Source organism: Nelumbo lutea, chromosome 2 (genome assembly GCF_056320005.1).
Source record: "Nelumbo lutea isolate HS-2025 chromosome 2, American lotus-T2T, whole genome shotgun sequence".
Classification (NCBI taxonomy): domain Eukaryota; kingdom Viridiplantae; phylum Streptophyta; class Magnoliopsida; order Proteales; family Nelumbonaceae; genus Nelumbo; species Nelumbo lutea.
Genome location: NC_142685.1, coordinates 68,098,462 through 68,116,944, shown reverse-complemented (window position 1 = coordinate 68,116,944; position 18,483 = coordinate 68,098,462). Strand labels below are relative to the sequence as shown.

Here is an 18,483-nt window from a genome sequence, read left to right as displayed (position 1 = left end):
AAGGTTTTAGGGGATGGGTTTTGGATTTATGTCTTGTCTATATATGATGGGATAAGGCCCACTTCATCCATTATGCTAATTAAACTTTGAATTACTAGCTAATAATTAAAATCTAAGGCCCATGAAAAATGCAGCTTCCAGACTAGCTTTTGATATGAAAATGAATATCAATCAAGGGGTCCATAGTTTCTATGTATGCCTAATGTAATCAAGCAGCAAGATAAAGGATCTTCTTAAGAAATTAACTCCCACATTCAGGCTCATCAATAATTGATTTCAATTATCAAATAATGACTTGTAGTTAACAATATACAATGAACTTGACAAGATCCAGAGAATAACCAACTATCTTAGACATGTACATGCTCGTGGGCCACTATCAATCTCTTGTAGATAAATTTCATACTTGTGGCATTCATATTAATTTGAGTTGTACAATCACTCATATATGGTATACTGTACACATTAAAAGATAGACTGCAATATTCGAACTGAAATAGTCATTCTTATTCTCTCAAACCTGTTTAAGGTATCACAGAATTAAGAGACTCGTCCCTTTGCATTCACCATGTCTGACTGCTGATAACGGAGATCTCTCCAACAGCAACTAATCAACGGGCCTTGCTTCTCCTTGGATATCAATTCATGCAGCTTATCTTGGTTAAGCTTAAAGTTTTGAATTATATATGTGATGTTACCCCTATCTGATCTGATATAATCCGATTTGATTTGATTTATATATCTATCTATATATATATATATATATATATATATATATATATATACTTAAAATTTATATTATATCTATTATTGATGTTGGTTTGGATGTTATATTTTTACTAAATTGTCGCAGGTTCAACTTTTATACAAGTAATTTTCAATTCATTTCATTCATAAAAGATATATAGGGTAAATTACAAAGACCCCCTATTCTATGGGGTCAGTTACAATTATGCCCCCCTGAACTTTCACTTTGCAGCAAAGAACCCAATCCGTTAGTGTTCCACCATTTAACTTTGACAAAGATTCTCATTCAGATATTTAAAAATTTTGAAATACCCAAACTAACCTTTTTCTTATTTATTTGAATGATTTATGATTCAATTAGTTTATTAAATATAATATTGAAGTCCTCTTGATTGCTTTAATAGATCCTTGCAAATTTTTGGCCGGGTTCAATATTTACAAGAAACGGTAGTAGGTTTCTTTCTAATAGATGTAAATTTAAGGTTTTGTTTGATTTTTCATAGTTTATTGGCGGAAGTGGATAATTTTTATATTTTAAGATGAAGAGAGACACGCATTCATGTAAGTGAAATGAAGCAAGAATTTAAATAAACTTGTTTTTCTCTTTGAGTAAAATTATTCTTTTTATTTTAACTAAGTCTGTTTGGAGAAAATGGAGGTATTTTTGAGTCTATTAGGGTTTAAGAGAAAATAAGGAAAGTTCAAGTGGGTATTTTTGTAATTTAATGCATTCTATAATTTGACTTAATGGATAAGGGGTATTTGTTGCAAAGTGAAAGTTCAGGGAGTAATTGCCATTGACTCCATAGTATGGGCGGGCGGTATTTGTAATTTACTCTAAAATTTAATTTTAAGTCATTTTTTGTTCATTTTATTAATAATATATAATACTTTGATAAATTTTAGTCCAATTTACTTACTCTATTTAATATCGATTATAATCAGAATTCTATTCAAATCCATTAGATATATTTGACGAATATGATCCGATTTGAATTCAAATATGAACAAATCAAGTTTGGATATATTTATATCCGACTCAATTCGATCCATTTGCAGCCCTACCCATAGTCTGGTGATTCAAATTTGAAAACACCCTATTGTGTAATGAACTAATTGGCTCCTCATCCTTAATTTGGAATGAGCAGGTGCTCCTACAACATCAGTCTTTACTTTGTGGATTAAACAAGTTAAGCTTTTATTCAATTAGTTATTTGCCTCCATACCTGAGTCTTCTTTTACTCAAGTGGTTGTCTAGCAGTGGCAATTGGGCGGGTTGGGTTGGGTTTGGTTTGAGCTTCATCTAACCCGTCAACCCATTAATGATCCGGTTATATAAAATTAAATGGGATGGGTTCAACCCAAACCCGCCTTGACCCAGTCCAACCCATCCAAACCCATTAATCTTATATTTATGTACTTAAAACAAAAAAAAAAAAAAAAAACTAACTCCCACTTGACAAATAAGTTGGCCATAGCTTGATGGTAATAGTATTTGTTATTTTTACACAAGTGATGAATCCAACATGGGTCAAAGCAAGATGAACATATTTCGGGTTGGATCGTGTTGGGTTTGGGTCAAGCCAGTCCATTTGGCTCTGCTTCAGATTCGAGTTGACCCAAATAGGCTTGATATGGATTGGGTTGGGTTCAGACTGGGTTGACCGGCCCAAACAAACCGAATCAAGGTGATTGGGTCTATTCATATTTAGATCGAGTTGAACTAGTCCGGAGTCAAGTCAGGTTAATTTATAGATTTATGTTGATTTGGGTGAAGTGTGTTGATCCGAGGCAAAACTAATTTTAGTCAATAATTAATAGAAAATTAATGTATTAATTATAAATTGTTTCACTCAAAAAATTAAAAAAAGGCTAAGGAATTAATACTTGTATCTTTATTAGTTAACCCAATGGTTATCCACAACACAACCCATTTAAATTGACCTAATGGGTGATCAACCCATTTCCAATTGCGTGAGAAATTGCCACCCTCATGGTTGTCTATAAGATCAGTAAGGAGATATATAGGACATGCTTGAGCGGCTGTAATCACCAAGAGGAACTGCTAGCGCAATAAACCTGTATGAAAACTTCATTCTCTTTATAGGAATAATCTAACCATGCTTGCCTATCTTCAAAAAAGTGAAAATGTTTGGCAATATTAATAATAAATATCATGGTTTTCAAAACCAGACTGGACTAGATGGTCGGACCAGAAAAACCAGGAACTGGTCAGGTGACCAGTTTCGTTTTTCCCTAAAACCGGGATTTCTCAAAAACTGTTGGTTTTGGTCAGCAAACCGCTGACTCGGGTGGTTAACCGTTTGAACAGTTTTGATCGTTTTTTATTTTTTTGTCAGAATGGGCCGATTGTTCGGTTTGAATGGTCGGACTGTTCGACCCAATAACCGGACCTCTGACCGCCTGACCGGTTCGGTCTCCAGATCGGTTTTAAAAACCATGATAAACATGCTGAAATTAGTGAACCTGTAATTACCAACTCTCAATTAATACAACTTACACCCAATAGTCCAGATGACAATCAAGGTATTGAGACTCTAAGGGTTCGTTAGTTCACGGTAATGGGGCCTGCCCATTCCAATTCCAACTATTCGGTTGAATGGAATTAGAATTTTATTCCCATTCCTAGTGGAATGGCATTCTCCCATTTGAGGATGGACATTCCCTCCCCCTCCCTTGGGAATGAGATACATTTCAGCTGATTCGAATTCCAATTCCTATCTAAACCAAACAGGTTATGGGAATAGATCATTCTGATTCTGATTTTGAGGGTTTTCAACTCCAATTTTGATTGTGAACCAAATGGATCCTAAATTGGTTCCAATAATCATAAGCCTTCTGAAATACAACAAAAATCCATGTTAGATATGTGGTGGCAATAATCACTTTGCAAGGTATTGTTGCAAGGTTCCTACTTGCATTGCATGCTTGAGAAGTCAAAAGAAATCTCCACCCACCTATACCCTCGCTTTTGTATGTCTATATATGGATGCATGGCCTCTTATTTTTGGAGTTATTCATCATTTTACTTCAATATTGAAAAGTTGCAAATATATCTATATAGAATTTTTGGCTCTAACAACCCTTGAACTTTGCAAAAATCCCATGCTAGATCCTAAAGAATTAAAAAGATTATTTTTGCTCTCAAACTATGATGGGAATGCCACTTTAAGGCAAAAATAGAAGATGCTAGAAATGTTGTCAATGGATCCGTTATACAATGAATAAAATAATAAAAGCCTGCTTACATGACACTACTCAAGTTTGAAAGGGCCGCTTTAAATGTTAAAAAACTATGAGTTAAAAAATTAATTTTATTAACCTTGATATAAATTCCCAAGGATTTTATTAATTTGGAATCACCAAGTTAACAATAATTAATTTAATAGTAAATAATTAACAACAATGAAGAGTAAATTATTAAGTTCACACTTAGTTAGGTTAACTAATAGTAAATTAGCAACCACTACTTAATTAACTTAGTTAACTTGGTAACTCAATTTTCTTAATTCAACTAAATTATTTAATTAATTCCTTTAATTACTTTATTTACTTGTGTCAACATAATTAAGAGTAACTTAATTTACTTAATTGACTTGATCACTTATTTAATTCACTAAGTTGACTTGATTTATTAAGTAAATTAAGCTAATTTACTTATTCAAATGCTTAATTTACGTAATTGGCTTAATTTACTTAATTAACTTAATTAGTGTAATTTATTTAATTGTTTTAGTTAGCTTAATTTAGTTAATCAATTAGTTAATATCTTAATTGCAAGGTTTTAAAATCATCATTGACCTGGATAGTCAAACCATTTGACTTAAGAACCAATCAACTATTCAGTTCCATTTTATACTTAGCCAGAATTTTACAAAAAAAAAAATGTTGGCTTGGTCAACAAACCACTGACTTGGACAATTGAACCGCTAAACTGTTTGACTTGATGAATGGTTTTGGGTCATTTTTATTTTAATTTTTTCTATTTTTGTAATTTTAGAAATATCACGGGCTGATTTGTTCAAATGGACAATTGAACTACTGACGAAAGTGGTTTTGTTTTTGTGTCAATTTTTAAAAGCTTGCTTAATTTGATTATTTTACTTATTTAGAGTAATTAGCTTTGTTTATTTAATTTACTTAATTAACCTAGTTTTCTTAATTAATTTAATTTAATTTAATTTACTTATTCAATTGCTTAATATACCTAATTGGCTTAATTTACTTAATTATATTAATTAGTGCAATTTATTTAATTTACAACATTAATTTTATACCCACATAAAACATTAAGTAATTTACTTAACTATATATTAATGTGGCATTTTCAAACTAGAATATTGCCACATGAGCATGCTTTTATTATTTTATTCATTGTCTAACAAATCTATTGACAGCATATCAACCGTTATCTAATTTTTCCTGGAAATAACTTTTTCATCATAGTTTGAGGGAAAAAAAAATGACCCTTTTAATTCTTTAGGGTCTACAGTGACTTTCTTTTTAGAAAAATTCAAGGATTGTTAGAACCAAAAATCCTATCTGAACATGATGGACCTTATCAGATTACCATGGTAATGGATCAGTTTCGACCATTGCTTATTATAGGTATTAATTCTATCATCAAATGACCTTGATCTCTTTTGATATTTTACATGTTGAGATATTTCTTTGAATTTGTTATTTGTTGGAAAATTCTATAATGACATATTTTTTTATTTCCATTCTTCTGAATTCTTTATAAGTGATTGCATTTTATTTTGAGAGCATCATGAAAATGGGGTTTATGAGTTGCAACTATCTTGGGAATCAACATATATATAAGTCGTGTCAGAAATTGCCTTACATTGTCACACACGTCGAATTCTTGACTTATTAGCATTAGTACTGTTGATGTTACTGTTGAGGCTCCCTCTCAATAAAGATTATCCATCAAATTGTTGTGACTATCAGCTTTCTGTCACCTTGTTTATATCTCTATCATTTTATCTCTCTTGTCCTCTTGGTAAGTGTCATCAATTTTCATTTCCATATAATGTGCTAATAAAAGTTCCACTTCTCTAAAATTTATTCATTTGTTTTTGGTAATATCTCTAAAATTTATTCATTGCTGGCATTTATGGGGACCTGCTCCTATTGTTTTCACTTTTGGGCATATTATTATATTTTGTTTATTGATGATTTTTTTCCGTTTTTTATGTTTCCATTGATTAATAATTTCGATGCATTATCTCAGTTTTCTTCACTTCAAGAGCCATTTTGAAACTCAATTTGATGTCCATATCAAAGTGGTGGTGCTGCTGAATTTAAAATTGGCTCTTTCTTTAAATTTGAAAGGTACACATAGTCTCGACCCATGCTTCCATTCTGCAAAAGTAGTGGATTATTCATGCAATGTTTTAAAAATTGATTCAGGATTGGAATCGCTTTGGCCACTGGCAGTTTGACCGTCCAGTTTGAACAGATGGCCCATTTTAATTAAAAAAAAAATTAAAATTAAAATAAAAATGGCAAAAATCATTATTCGGACCAGTGGTTTGATTGCCCAGGTCAGTGGGTCGTTGATCAAGTCAATGATTCTTTGCCAAGAAATAGATTAAGGGTGAAACGGAATTAGTTACCTGGATGATTCTCGGGCCGAATGGTCTGACCTTCCAGGTCAACGAGTGTTCAAAAACACTGGATTATATTCATGCCTTCTCAACTACAACATTACTGCTCATTACTCTCTTCACTACCTTTCTTTTCAGGCTAATCTCTTAACAACCCTTGAGTGTGCTCAAATTCCAAACTCTATGGCAAGTTTAAATATGCTAGACCACCTAATTATACTATGTTATAGGTATTTGGGTGTGAGTGCTATCTACTCCTAAGCCCTAACAACTCACACAAGCTAGAATTTCGGTATATGAGTTGTGTATTTGAATCTTTTCTGCCTTCCTCTATGAATGATCATGTTGATCCATCTCCTCCTATCTCTAATAAACAACCACTTGCCACTGTACCACAAGGCATCTCTATTTTATGGGTGCCTAATCTAAGAGAGGGGTCTGCTTAAGCCATGTCAGCCCTTGAATCTCATGCTGTTTCATCATCACCCCATTGTCTCTTGTAGTGCTAAATCAGCATGGACATTAATTGTTTTTTTTTTTTTTGCTTGAAGTGCATGTCTGATGGATCCATAGACCATTACAAAGCCAGTCTTGTTGCCAAGGGCTTTAACCAGAAAGTTGTTTTCGACTACAAAGAGGTTTTTAGTTTGTAATCAAATTAACTAGCTAAGACTTCAGGTGGTCTTCTCCATAGCCAATTTTTAACGAATGGGATTTGCACCAGCTGGATACTGGAACCACTCTGGCCAATGGTTCAAACATCTAGTTCGAATAGAGAGCCCACTCCAACTTAAAAAATAAAAAATAAAAATAAAAATAATTAAAATAAAAAATGACGAAAAACTGTTGAACAGGTTGAACAAGTCCCAAGTGCATGCATAACAAGTGCATATGACATGTTTCTTCAAGGGTTTTCCTTCAATGCCACTCATTTAGATTTTTCTCTCTTCATCAAGAGTATGGTTGGGCTTTTATTTTGACATGAGTTCTTCATTTGCTATTAAAGTTGGATCTCTTTCTTTGGTGGCATTTGATAAATCTGAAATCTTAAAAGTTAAAAAGATATTAAAAGTGTCTGAAATCTGAAAAGAGGCATAGGTGCTTTTCTACTTTCTTAGAGGCTCTGAGTAGATAAGTTTGTTTATGTTGTATCATATGTTAAATTCCCTAATTTTACTATTTTGCCCCTAAAACAGACTATTTGGTCATTTTGAGTTCAATTTGCATTATTTCATAAAAAATAATTTAAAATAATATTAAAAAATATGAGTAAATTAAAAAAATAAAAAATGATATATTAAAATAGGAATAAATTTGAAAAATACATATAAATTAAAAATAATTTATTATGAGCTAAAATAATAATGAAAATAGTAATAAAGTCCATGAAGCAATGAAAAACTATTTAATAATTATCAAATTATTAAAATATTTAGTAATTAATAAAAGTAAAAATAATTAATAATTAATATAAATATAAATTATAAAAGTAAAAAAAATATTAAAATAAGAATAAAATTAGAAAATACATATAAATTTAGAAATTCAAAATAAATTATTAAAAATTAAAATAATAATAAAAATATTAATAAAATCTATGAAGTAATTAAAAAATATCTAATAATTAGAAAATTAATATAAAAACTATTAACATATTTAATAATTCATAATAATTAAAATAATTAATAATTAATTTGGTGTACATTCGAATGCCGATGTTAAAACAAGGCCGTTGCAACAGTGGGAAGATAGGGGGGAGAGAAAGGGAGAGGGAAATCAACCACCACTATTGAGAGTTGCAATGACGGTGGCGAGAAGACAGGGAGAGAGAGAGAGAGAGAAAGAGAGAGAGGCGGAAATCGAACGCCGCTGCTGAGAGTTGCAGTGGTAGTGGCGGGAAAGTGGAGAGAGAGGGAGAGAGGGAGAGAGGGAGAGGGAAATCGAACACTGTTGCTAAGAATTGCAGCGAATGTGGTGAGAAGACAAGGGGAGAGAGAGAGGGAGAGGGAAATTGAATGCCGCTATTGAGACTTGTAGTGGTAGTTGCGGGAAGACAGGGGGGAGAGAGAGAAAAATCAAACAGCTAAGAACAGAAATGAGTTTTCCATCGCCGACGACTATAGGTTTTTTCGAGTTCTCCATCGCTGTCTCCCTTTGAGTTTTCCATTTCTCTCCCTCTACTGTCAAAATTGTTGGTGTTGGCAAAAATGTGCCAGGAAATGAGCCATTGATGGTCGCCAATAAAATAGAATATAGATCACTTGACAGAAGTTGATCACTGGAATATAGATCGCTGGAAGAATGGAAACCTAGATCGTAAAGAGACTTGTCCACTGGGTTGGTTTGGAGCTTGAGTGAGAAGAAATTTATGTTTAAAAAGGGATGTCTATTTGAATATTATCAGGGGCATTTTAGACTTTTGAACACATTTGAAACGTGTTTGAGCACGTGATGGCCCGTGGTCTAAAGGTTTCAGATCTGAAATGCAATTTCAGGTCAACTTTCAGACGCATACCCAAGTACTTCTGGAATCTGAAAAGTAATGTTTTCAGATTTCAGACCTCTTAAAAGTATTATCAAACGCCACCTTCAAAAGTCACCTTAGCTAACAAAAATTCATCGCCGGCTTGTTTCAGTATCAGCATCTTGGTGGTGTCAATTCTGTCAAGACACCAATGTGAACAGGTCTTGATCTTTCTCAAATGATGGTCATGACTCATTACTGGAACCTACTGTATATCCTAGAGTAGCTTGTTAGGGCTCTTCAACACATACTCGCTTAAACATCTATTCTAGGCTATGCTTTACTCCCTTGTTGTTTCTCTACCTTCATGCCTTTTCAAATGCTGATTGATCTAGATGCCTAGATGTGTTTGTCAGTCTTGGGAAAGTTTTGTATATGTTCATGGGTAGCAATCTCATCTCTTAATCCCCTAGGAATCAGTCTACTATTTGCAATTCTGGTACAGGGATCAGTGTATCACAGCGTAGCTTGTGCCCCCCAAAAGCTGCTTTAGATTTGGTAATTGCACTCTTCGGTTAAATTCATCTCTGCAATGGACCAAGTAGCTAAAATTATGACCAAATAAAAGCTTTAGGCACCATAAAGTTTCAAGCTTTATATATCAATCTTAATTGTCTTGTATCAGTGGCTCTCCTACATTCAGCTTGAGGGAGGTGTTAAGTAACAATATACAACTAACTCCTCACGATTCTAGGAGACTCAACTACACATTAGGGATAATTTGAGTTCAGTCCACCTCAGAATTCATAATGCCATTATACAATTCGAATCAGTGTCAAGGGATGCTGTTTATAAGGGGATGCTGCAAATGTATTTATCCCCACCCCCTTATAAACAGCATCCCCTGTTAAATGGCATTATGAATTCTGAGGTTGAGTGGACTTTAAAAAGGCCTACACATTACGCATGCATATATTGTAAGGTAGAATGCAATATTTCAACCGAAATGATTCTCTTGTTTTTCTCAGACTAGACTTTTAGAGAGGACCAAGAGATTAATTTTGGCTGCACATAAGTAATGAACTGAGTTAATATTGTATTTTTGGGGGTGGCTAGTTGGTTGATGGTTCTTATATATTTGTGTAGGCAGCTTTGAGTGTGCTGTTTTTTGTTTTTTTACTTTTTTATGTTTGTTCGGAGTAATTTGGTCTAATTCTTGTATTCGATGTTTTTGAACCATCATTGACCTGAAAATTGTCCAAACAATTGGTTCTGTTTCACCCCTAACCCGTTCCTAGGTCAAAAACCATTGGCTTTGTCAGAAAACCGTTGACCTGGGCAGTCGAACTATCAACTCGTTCGACCGGACAGCGGTTTGTGGTTTAAGAAAGTTGTAGAGAGGGGAGAAACTAAGAGTTTGAGACACGAACTCAGATCTGAGATCCAACACAAAGAGAGAGAGAGAGAGAGAGAGAGAGAGAGAGAAGAAGAAGAAGAAGAAGACTGCAGACGTTGCAGAGAAATTGATCTCAGATCTGAGATCTGCATCTGTTACCACTGCCTTGCTGTTGCCATTATCATCGCCGGTGAGCGCTGAATCATCCTCCTCCTCTTCCTTCTTCCCTCCTTCCCTCATTCCGTCCTTCATTTCCTTTCTCTCATTTTCTTTTTTTCCTTTCTCCTTCCTTTCTTTGTTTTTCTTCTTTCCTTTTTTTTTCTTTCTCAGCCAACAACAATCTCTTCTCCCGTTCTTCTTTTTCATATAAATATTTGCCCTAATGCAAACCGTTCGACCTAAATGATCAAACCGCTGACCCAGAAACCGATAGCTAGAACGATTTCATTTCTGGGTCGGTTTTTAAAACCTTACTTATAATCCTCTTTTTTCTTTTAAAATAAAATTTATTTTTATTAAAAGAAATAACAAAACGGGATTAATAATGTAATCCGCCCTACATAGTTGGAACGAGGCCTAGTTGAATTGATTTGAATTGAAATTCTAATGAAGTCCATACATGGGAGTGGGTGCCAACAATGCATTGGGATCACCAAACAATGAGCCACAGTATTACCTGCATGATGAATGAAGGAGATTATTAAAGACCACCACGGTTTAAAGGACACCGGATATGCTACCCACAAACAGTTCCCACATTCCTGTTTACAGAACACCACTCAAGTATTAAGAACATTTCCCTGTGAATGACATGGGAGATATTCCTAATGTACAGCTGTAACATCTCGTAGTTAGGGCGCTTAAATAGAACCAATAGAACAAACAAATGCCAATAAAAATTGTGGTTAAAATAGGTCATAGAAATATGTTCAGGAATGAGTGTGGCATGAAATGAATACATATATGATTTGAACATGTCCATAAGGAAAAGCAATCAGTATGACATGATCGTAATGAAAGTTGAGTTTTGGTCTCTAAATCAAAGATTAAGAGAACTTGAGAGATTTTAGAAGGATGGAAGACAGGTCAGGTTGGGCCCAACTCAGCCCAAATTCAACTTCAGGTTGGACCGGGTTAGGCTAGGTGACTAATTTGGTCTGGGCTAGGATTGATCTCAACATGACATAACCCAGCCCCACTAGCACCATTGCCTTTTATAATAAAAACTTAGTTTTTGTTGCCATTTACATCAAAACAAATTAGAAAGGGTGAAACACAGAGTTTTTACTATAAAGAGGTGTTCAATCTGAAAATATTATACATAAGTAAATGCGTCTAATGCTTGAGAAGCCAAACAGGTGAAAAGCTATGGAAGATTCAGACCCATACACGTCTTGTGTCCCCATATAGAAGCTGTAACCAAGGAAAAAGATCCACTTTAATCCGAGTTTTGTTTAGTGATGACTGTCGACTGATGACCATTAGAAAACCCTTTCGGCCCAGCCCAATATAGAGACGAGTTGGGTCCAGAACCTTATGTTACAGTGGCTTGGTAGTAGGCCCAATGGAATAGCAGGCTGGCCCATCATGCTCTGTGGGTTACCAACCTTGTAAATGAAGTAAATAATTACAATATCCTGCGTTTATATGTACTCGACAAGAGTGTCCATGCTCAGGAACCGAGGGAGGGAGAGGGACTACTGCTGTTTTGGAAGGTAATTTTCAAATCATCATCCATGGTTAACCTTGATTATGAAATGAGGACAAGTGAAGCTTAAATTTACAAGGAATTAAACCTGCTAATGGCTTTTTCTAGAGAAACTGAGATAGGATGGCATGACATTGCTGATGCAGAACTTTGTACCGGTGGCTCCAGAAGCTAAGGCTACAACAGTACATGATAAATTAAATGAGTGTTCATGGGCCAGGCTCAGGCTGAGCCTTTACCAAAATATGAATGGGCCTTTCCCGAAGCCCAAACCTAAAGCAGTGTAAAATTTTAATGGGCCGAGCTCAGCCCATCCCGTGATCAGGGCAAGTTATGAGCATGGGGAGGGATGGGCTACCATATTTACACATAAATACTTATAGTTTCCATTACTACGCTTATTATTTTTCGGTGAAGCCTACCATACCTACATGACTTGATTGACTTCATGCAAACTCCAATAGACCCCTCAAAGGATTGCTTGAGATTATTCTTATTCTTCAAATAAGGTAAGGTATTGTTCTACAATTTAATCAAATGCAATGCCAATGGATACAGAGAATACAATTTTTAAGACTGGTTTGGATGTAAAGCTAGGTAATTTTGATTTCACTAAGGTCAGCTCTACTAAGGTTAATCAAGTTCAATTCTACCAAGACTGGTTTTCAGATCGGCTTGGATGGGGTAAACCCCCAGGAATTGGCCTGAGTGGGGGGGTTGGTTTCAAAGAATTTGGAATAGGGCCCTATCTGAGAATCTATTAGAATCGGCCTTAACAAGGCCAACTTGATGTCAGTTCGAATGGTTTGGGGTAGAACCGACCCATTTGCTCACCCTTAGTTGAGTCCAAAGACTGGCTCATTCCAAACTAAGGGCAGAAAATGGATGGATTAGGTTGGGTTGGATGTGGGTTGAAGGCCATTCCATCCACCAACCACCCGCATCCATTTATAACCCACATTTCTAATGTCTTACATGGGTTGCAAGTTGCAACCCCAACCTAACCCACCCATGTTAACCCATTTGAATATTTAAAATTATCAGAACCACACTAATGAGAAGAAAAAGGCTTTGGATTTTTCTCATAGTCCCACATGTCTTTGCCTAATCGGTTCAACCCAAACATAAAGTTGGACCTCATTGAAAAAAATGTCAGAGGGAATGGAGATAAAGGAGGGAGAAGAGAGAAAAAATAGGTGAAAGAAGAGAGGGGAGAATGAAGAGAAAGAGAGGTAGGAGAGAGAAATGTGGGAGAAAAGAGTGAAAACGATGAGAAGAGAGGGGAAAGCAAAATGTATAAGAGAGGTGAAAGTAGAGAAATATAGGAGAGAGAGGGGATAGGAGAGTGGAGAGGGAGAGGAAAGAAAAATGGGTTCAACCATGATATATATCGAAAAAACTTGCAACCAATGAATTGGTATAACAAAACTGGTATTCAATTGGTGGTATTAATCAAAATTTACAGTGGGTTCGGATTGGTCCAATCTCTTTTGGTATTGTGTTTTTCCGGAATCAGAGAGAGGAAAAAAATAGAGAGAATTTGTAAGGGGGAAAAGAAGAAAGAGAAATAGAGAGGAGAGAGAAAAAGAAGAATAGGAAGGAAACATAGAATAGAGATCTTTGAGAGAGAAAGAAAGATAAAAAAAGGAGAAAAAGAGGTGATAAAATTGGAAGGAGAGAGATGGTAATATACAATGGGCAAATTTTTTAAAGGGTAAATTACAAAGTCCCCTCTGTACTATGGGGTCTGTGATAAAGACCCTCTTGTACTTTGTTTTGCAATAAAACCCCCCTGTACTATGACAGTGAGACAAAGACCCCTTCCATTAGCTTTCGTTGAAATACGCCGTTGCAGTATTTTTTAATCCCCATACTACCCTTATAATAACAATTTAGACAATTGGGAGAAAAAAACATTGTTCATCTTCCTCGACCTCACGAGTAATCCCACCTCAGATTCTTTCACATTTTTCTCTCTGTCTCTCTCCTTCAAATTCCTTTACATCCACCATTGGCGACTTCAAAAGCTCATAGTGGGCTTCAACACAGAATGGAAACCGAGTTTTAATCATTGTGTCCCTAATCCGATCGCCATTCTACAATTGTGCGTGGGACGTAGATGCCTTATCTTCCAACTCAATCATGCAGACTACATTTTTGGACTTCTTGGAAGACAAGAGATTCACGTTCATCTTGGAATTGACCAGGACATGGAGAAGCTTTCCTGGACCACGATTTAAGTGTTTATTATTGGAAGGATCTCTGGAGTTTGGTAGCTAACCAATTCTCCATGCTAGAGCTTAAGAATGCAGGGTTGAAGCAGTTGGCATGGGAGGTTCTCAAGGAAGATATTAATAAGCCAAGATATATCACTTTGAGCAACTAAGACGCTCATTCCCTTATTGAGATCGACAGTACTTGCTCTACTCCTTACGTTAGTGCACCATCCAGTCCTAGACGCGGTCCCAATGGCTACTTCTACAGCGCGCCTGTGAGTCCAATGCATTTTGTTCTGTCCTTTTCTCCTGCTTCTTCCTCTGTTTCTGCTTTCATCTCTGCATCGATGGACCTTTCTGTCTCTGGATCTTTTGAGTTTGAATTCTCTGCGAGGTTTCCTTCTAATGCTTCTACCACCACTGGATCCATGGTTTTTACATATGAGCTGTTCTTGAACGGCCAGATCCGACCGATGAAGCTGTCTTCTCACTTGCAGAGGCCTCAGATCTTAGTTCCACTGCTAGATCTTGAAGTCGTAGACGAGGATGAGGAAGGTAAGGAGTCGAGAGAAACAGAATTCGAGAAACATGAGGAGTCGTTGATGAGAGGGAGAGATCTGACGTTACGTAGTGGATCTCTGCACAGGAGGTCTAGATATCTGTCTCCTTTGAGAAATACACCATTCCAGAGGTACGAAGAAGAAGAATATCAGGAAGTACGACATGCTGGTGAGCTTCATCCTCTAGACATGGAGAATTCTGAGAATAAACAAGCCGAAACTCCATCGATGGGAACCACGGTTTCCGTTTCTACTTCTTCGTCCAGGTCATCCTCTTCCGGAAGGAGCTCGAAGAGATGGTTTGAAGGACTTCCTCTACCGAAGTAAAAGAGAAGGGAGAGGGAACAGTAAAGAGAAGTTCTAGTCTTTGATCTCCTTCTCTCCTACTAAAGAGAAGAAGTCTTCATCAACATCTCTCCCCTTCTCTTCCTCAAAGGAGAAGAAATCTTCAGTGCCGCCTACAAAGGTAGAGGCACAGAAGCTGAAGCAGAGTCAATAGGTTTCCCTGAAGAAACTACTGCAGGTAAACCAGCCAATGGCTTCGGCAAGTGTCGGATTCCCTCGTCACCTCCTGAGCTGCATTATACAGCAAATAGAGCTCAGGCGAAGGAGATGAGGAAACTGTTAGGGGTTTTTTGTTTTTGCCATCTGGGGGATTAGAATGTAAAACTTGATAGCTTTTTGCCGTGGGTTCTGTCAATATATCCATTAGAGTCGAAAAAAAAGCTTTTGTTCTTTTTGATTTTGGGATTTTTGGTTAGTATTGCAGATTTATCATCATGTGTTTAATCAGTTTTGAGTTAATTAGGTATTAAGAGACGTATCGGGATACACCTTGAATACGCATGGATACGGATAAAAAATTAAGATGCGCATGGAAACACATGAAAATGCTATAAATACTTCAATAAATAAAAAATAAGCATTAATATCATTAAATATAAGACACAAATGGGCTATTTATACAAAAAAAGTAACATGTTATAGTGGTTTGTAGGAAAAAAACACATTATAATCAATATACGAGAACAAAACATACTATCTAATAAAGTACTTAATTCAGTTCCAATCTTCCAAGTTCCAATTTCAAATTTTCAATCTATTATAATTTACAAATTGAACATGTGAACCCCAATATGATGAAGTTAGAAGTTAGAACATACCTTGATCACTTTCATTATATTCATGTCTTCATTAAACTATTGAATGGTAACAAAGTGTTGGAGTTTATTCTCAATCTAAATAAAACATTATTAAAAGTAGATAATAAATAAACAAAAATAAAAAAAATTATAAAAATTGTCATGACTTGGCAATTTATTATCGTACCTAGAATCAGAAGTTACGATCATCAGTACCATAAGGAGTTACGTGCAGGTTGAAAGTTACTTATATCAACATTAAACTAATCTCTAACGTAACAACAATATTCATTCCACGTCATCCTGGTGGAGTAAGAATTCACATATACTTGTCTAAAATATTCATATTGCTCCCAAGTGCATTACTGATGAGTTCGAGATTAACAACTTGATCCATAATCATGTGAATAACATTGTTGTGTAATTTATGTGCAGTATGAAGATGAATCATCAATTTTCCTATCATCATATCCTTCACCGAAAAGCCATGAACTCATAACAAATAAACTAGATCTAGGAGTAGATTGAGTAGTAGACATGTGGCCCATGCCATATTCATAATCTAGAGATGATCTCAATATCATGCTACACATGGCTTGTGTCATTTCATTCCTAGGGTTACTATAAGTTTGACTCCACTCATTTTGTCTTTCATAACCATAATTGCTCATTAACTGTAAATCCCTACGCCTAGGACAATTTTGTTCTTCGCTAAAAGGCACTGAGTCATATATTGGTGGTATATATTTAAGATATTCACCACTTTGATCACCTTGATGTTGACCACCTCTAGAATCAACACCTTGATTGTTATCAGTGTTATCATCTTCATTACTAGCACCACCAACACCATCATCACCATTATCATCATCATCGGTAATTGTATTTTTTTTTTCTGTTTCTCTTGTTCTCTGACCCACTAATCAACATTTACCCCCATTTGACTAGCAATAAAGGCATCAAGTCTTAGTGGATCACCTAACTCATCTAACACCCTTGGTGTATCTTCTTTCTCTGTCAACCATGACAATATTGGATTGTCTTCATCATATATGTCATCAAGGTTAATTGGGTCAAAATAACTTTCTGCATGCCTCCTATCTCTAATAAGATGTCTATCCCTTAGTCTCATATTGTAATGCACATATACCAACTTTTCAAGAGTTTCATAGGATAGACGGTTTCTCTATTTTGTATAGATGATGCCAAAGGTACTCCAATTGCATTCACAACCACTAGATGAAGTAGTTTGTGATGGTACCTTTATTGCAATCTTTCGAAGATGTGGGGCAACTTGACCATACATCAACCACTATTTAACTAAAAAATATAAATAAAAATATTTTAGTATCATATATCATTAAAATAAAAAATTACTTAATAAAATATTAATAATTCTAAAATATATTAGAAATTTAAAACTCTATCATACCTGGGTCAGTTTTATCTCTTGCTCTCTATACCAAACTATCTCCAAATCCTCCTAGTGCCTCACGGAATAGTTTAACTTATTGTTATTTGAAATAACAAGTATTAATATTATATGATCAAATCATCATCAAAATATATTATATAATTTATAAATTTGTAAAAACTAATGAACAATAAATAAACAAATAATAACTAATAGTTATATAAAAAAATTACACTTACCTCTTGCATTGCAATGGCAGCATTATCTTCATCAGGCTCCAACTTTGCAACCACATTTTTCAAATAACTTAACAAATCTTCATCAAAATTGAGATCCATAGAATATTGAAATGTTGGATTCAAATAATATGCTGAAATTCAAAAAATATAATAATGTTAATGATTATTTTAAATATTTAGTCAACATAAATGATTGAATGTAAATAATATAAATTTAAGAAAGAACATACCTGTTTTGTGAATATGATGGATGAGTTGTGAATTCCATCTCTTCTCTATGATGTTTATGATCTTTTTTATGGGAACTTAGGTTAGATTATTTGATTGCTAAAACAGCTCTTCGAATTGTTTCATATATAATTCACATTGTTGCTTGTTTTTCACCATCAACTATGCGAAGCACTTTAACGATGGGCCCAATCATATTACAATATAGAGAAGTCACTATCCAAAAATTGAAATTATTGATTATTTTCTCAACTTCTTGCCTAATTGATGTTTTACTTTGTTTCAATGATCTCCATTCATCTGAATCAATCATGGCTCTCAATGCTTCTTTTTGAGAAACAAGACTTTGCAGTGCAATGTAATGAGTGGCAAATCTGGTGAGCCCTAGACGTATTATTTCTTTACCTTTTATAAATTTCCTTATCAAGTTGAAAACTATGGTATGATTATAGATGAAAGTTGTAATTTTTCGTCCTTTTGCAATAAGAGTAACCATCTTAGATCATTTTGAAATATCTTCTAACATCAAGTCAATACAATAGACTACACATGGTGTCCAATATATGTACTTTTTATTTTCTTTTAACATTTTCCTATCTACTTTGTAAGCACTTTCATTGTCAATTATGATTTAAACAACATTTTCAAGACTAATTTCATCAATCATTGAATTCATTAGTTTATACAAATATTGTGCATTATAGCGATCACTTGATGCATCAATAGATTTGTGAAA

At 34.8% G+C, this 18,483-nt stretch overlaps 1 protein-coding gene across 1 annotated transcript; it reads left to right on the top strand.

The window, feature by feature from the left end:
• Window positions 1-14,448: 14,448 nt before the first annotated feature.
• On the top strand, window positions 14,449-15,051 carry LOC148871360 (uncharacterized). Its single transcript, XM_088970030.1, has one exon. The coding sequence runs from the start codon at window positions 14,449-14,451 to the stop codon at window positions 15,049-15,051; it is 603 nt and encodes a 200-aa protein (XP_088826156.1).
• The last annotated feature ends 3,432 nt before the right edge of the window (window positions 15,052-18,483 follow it).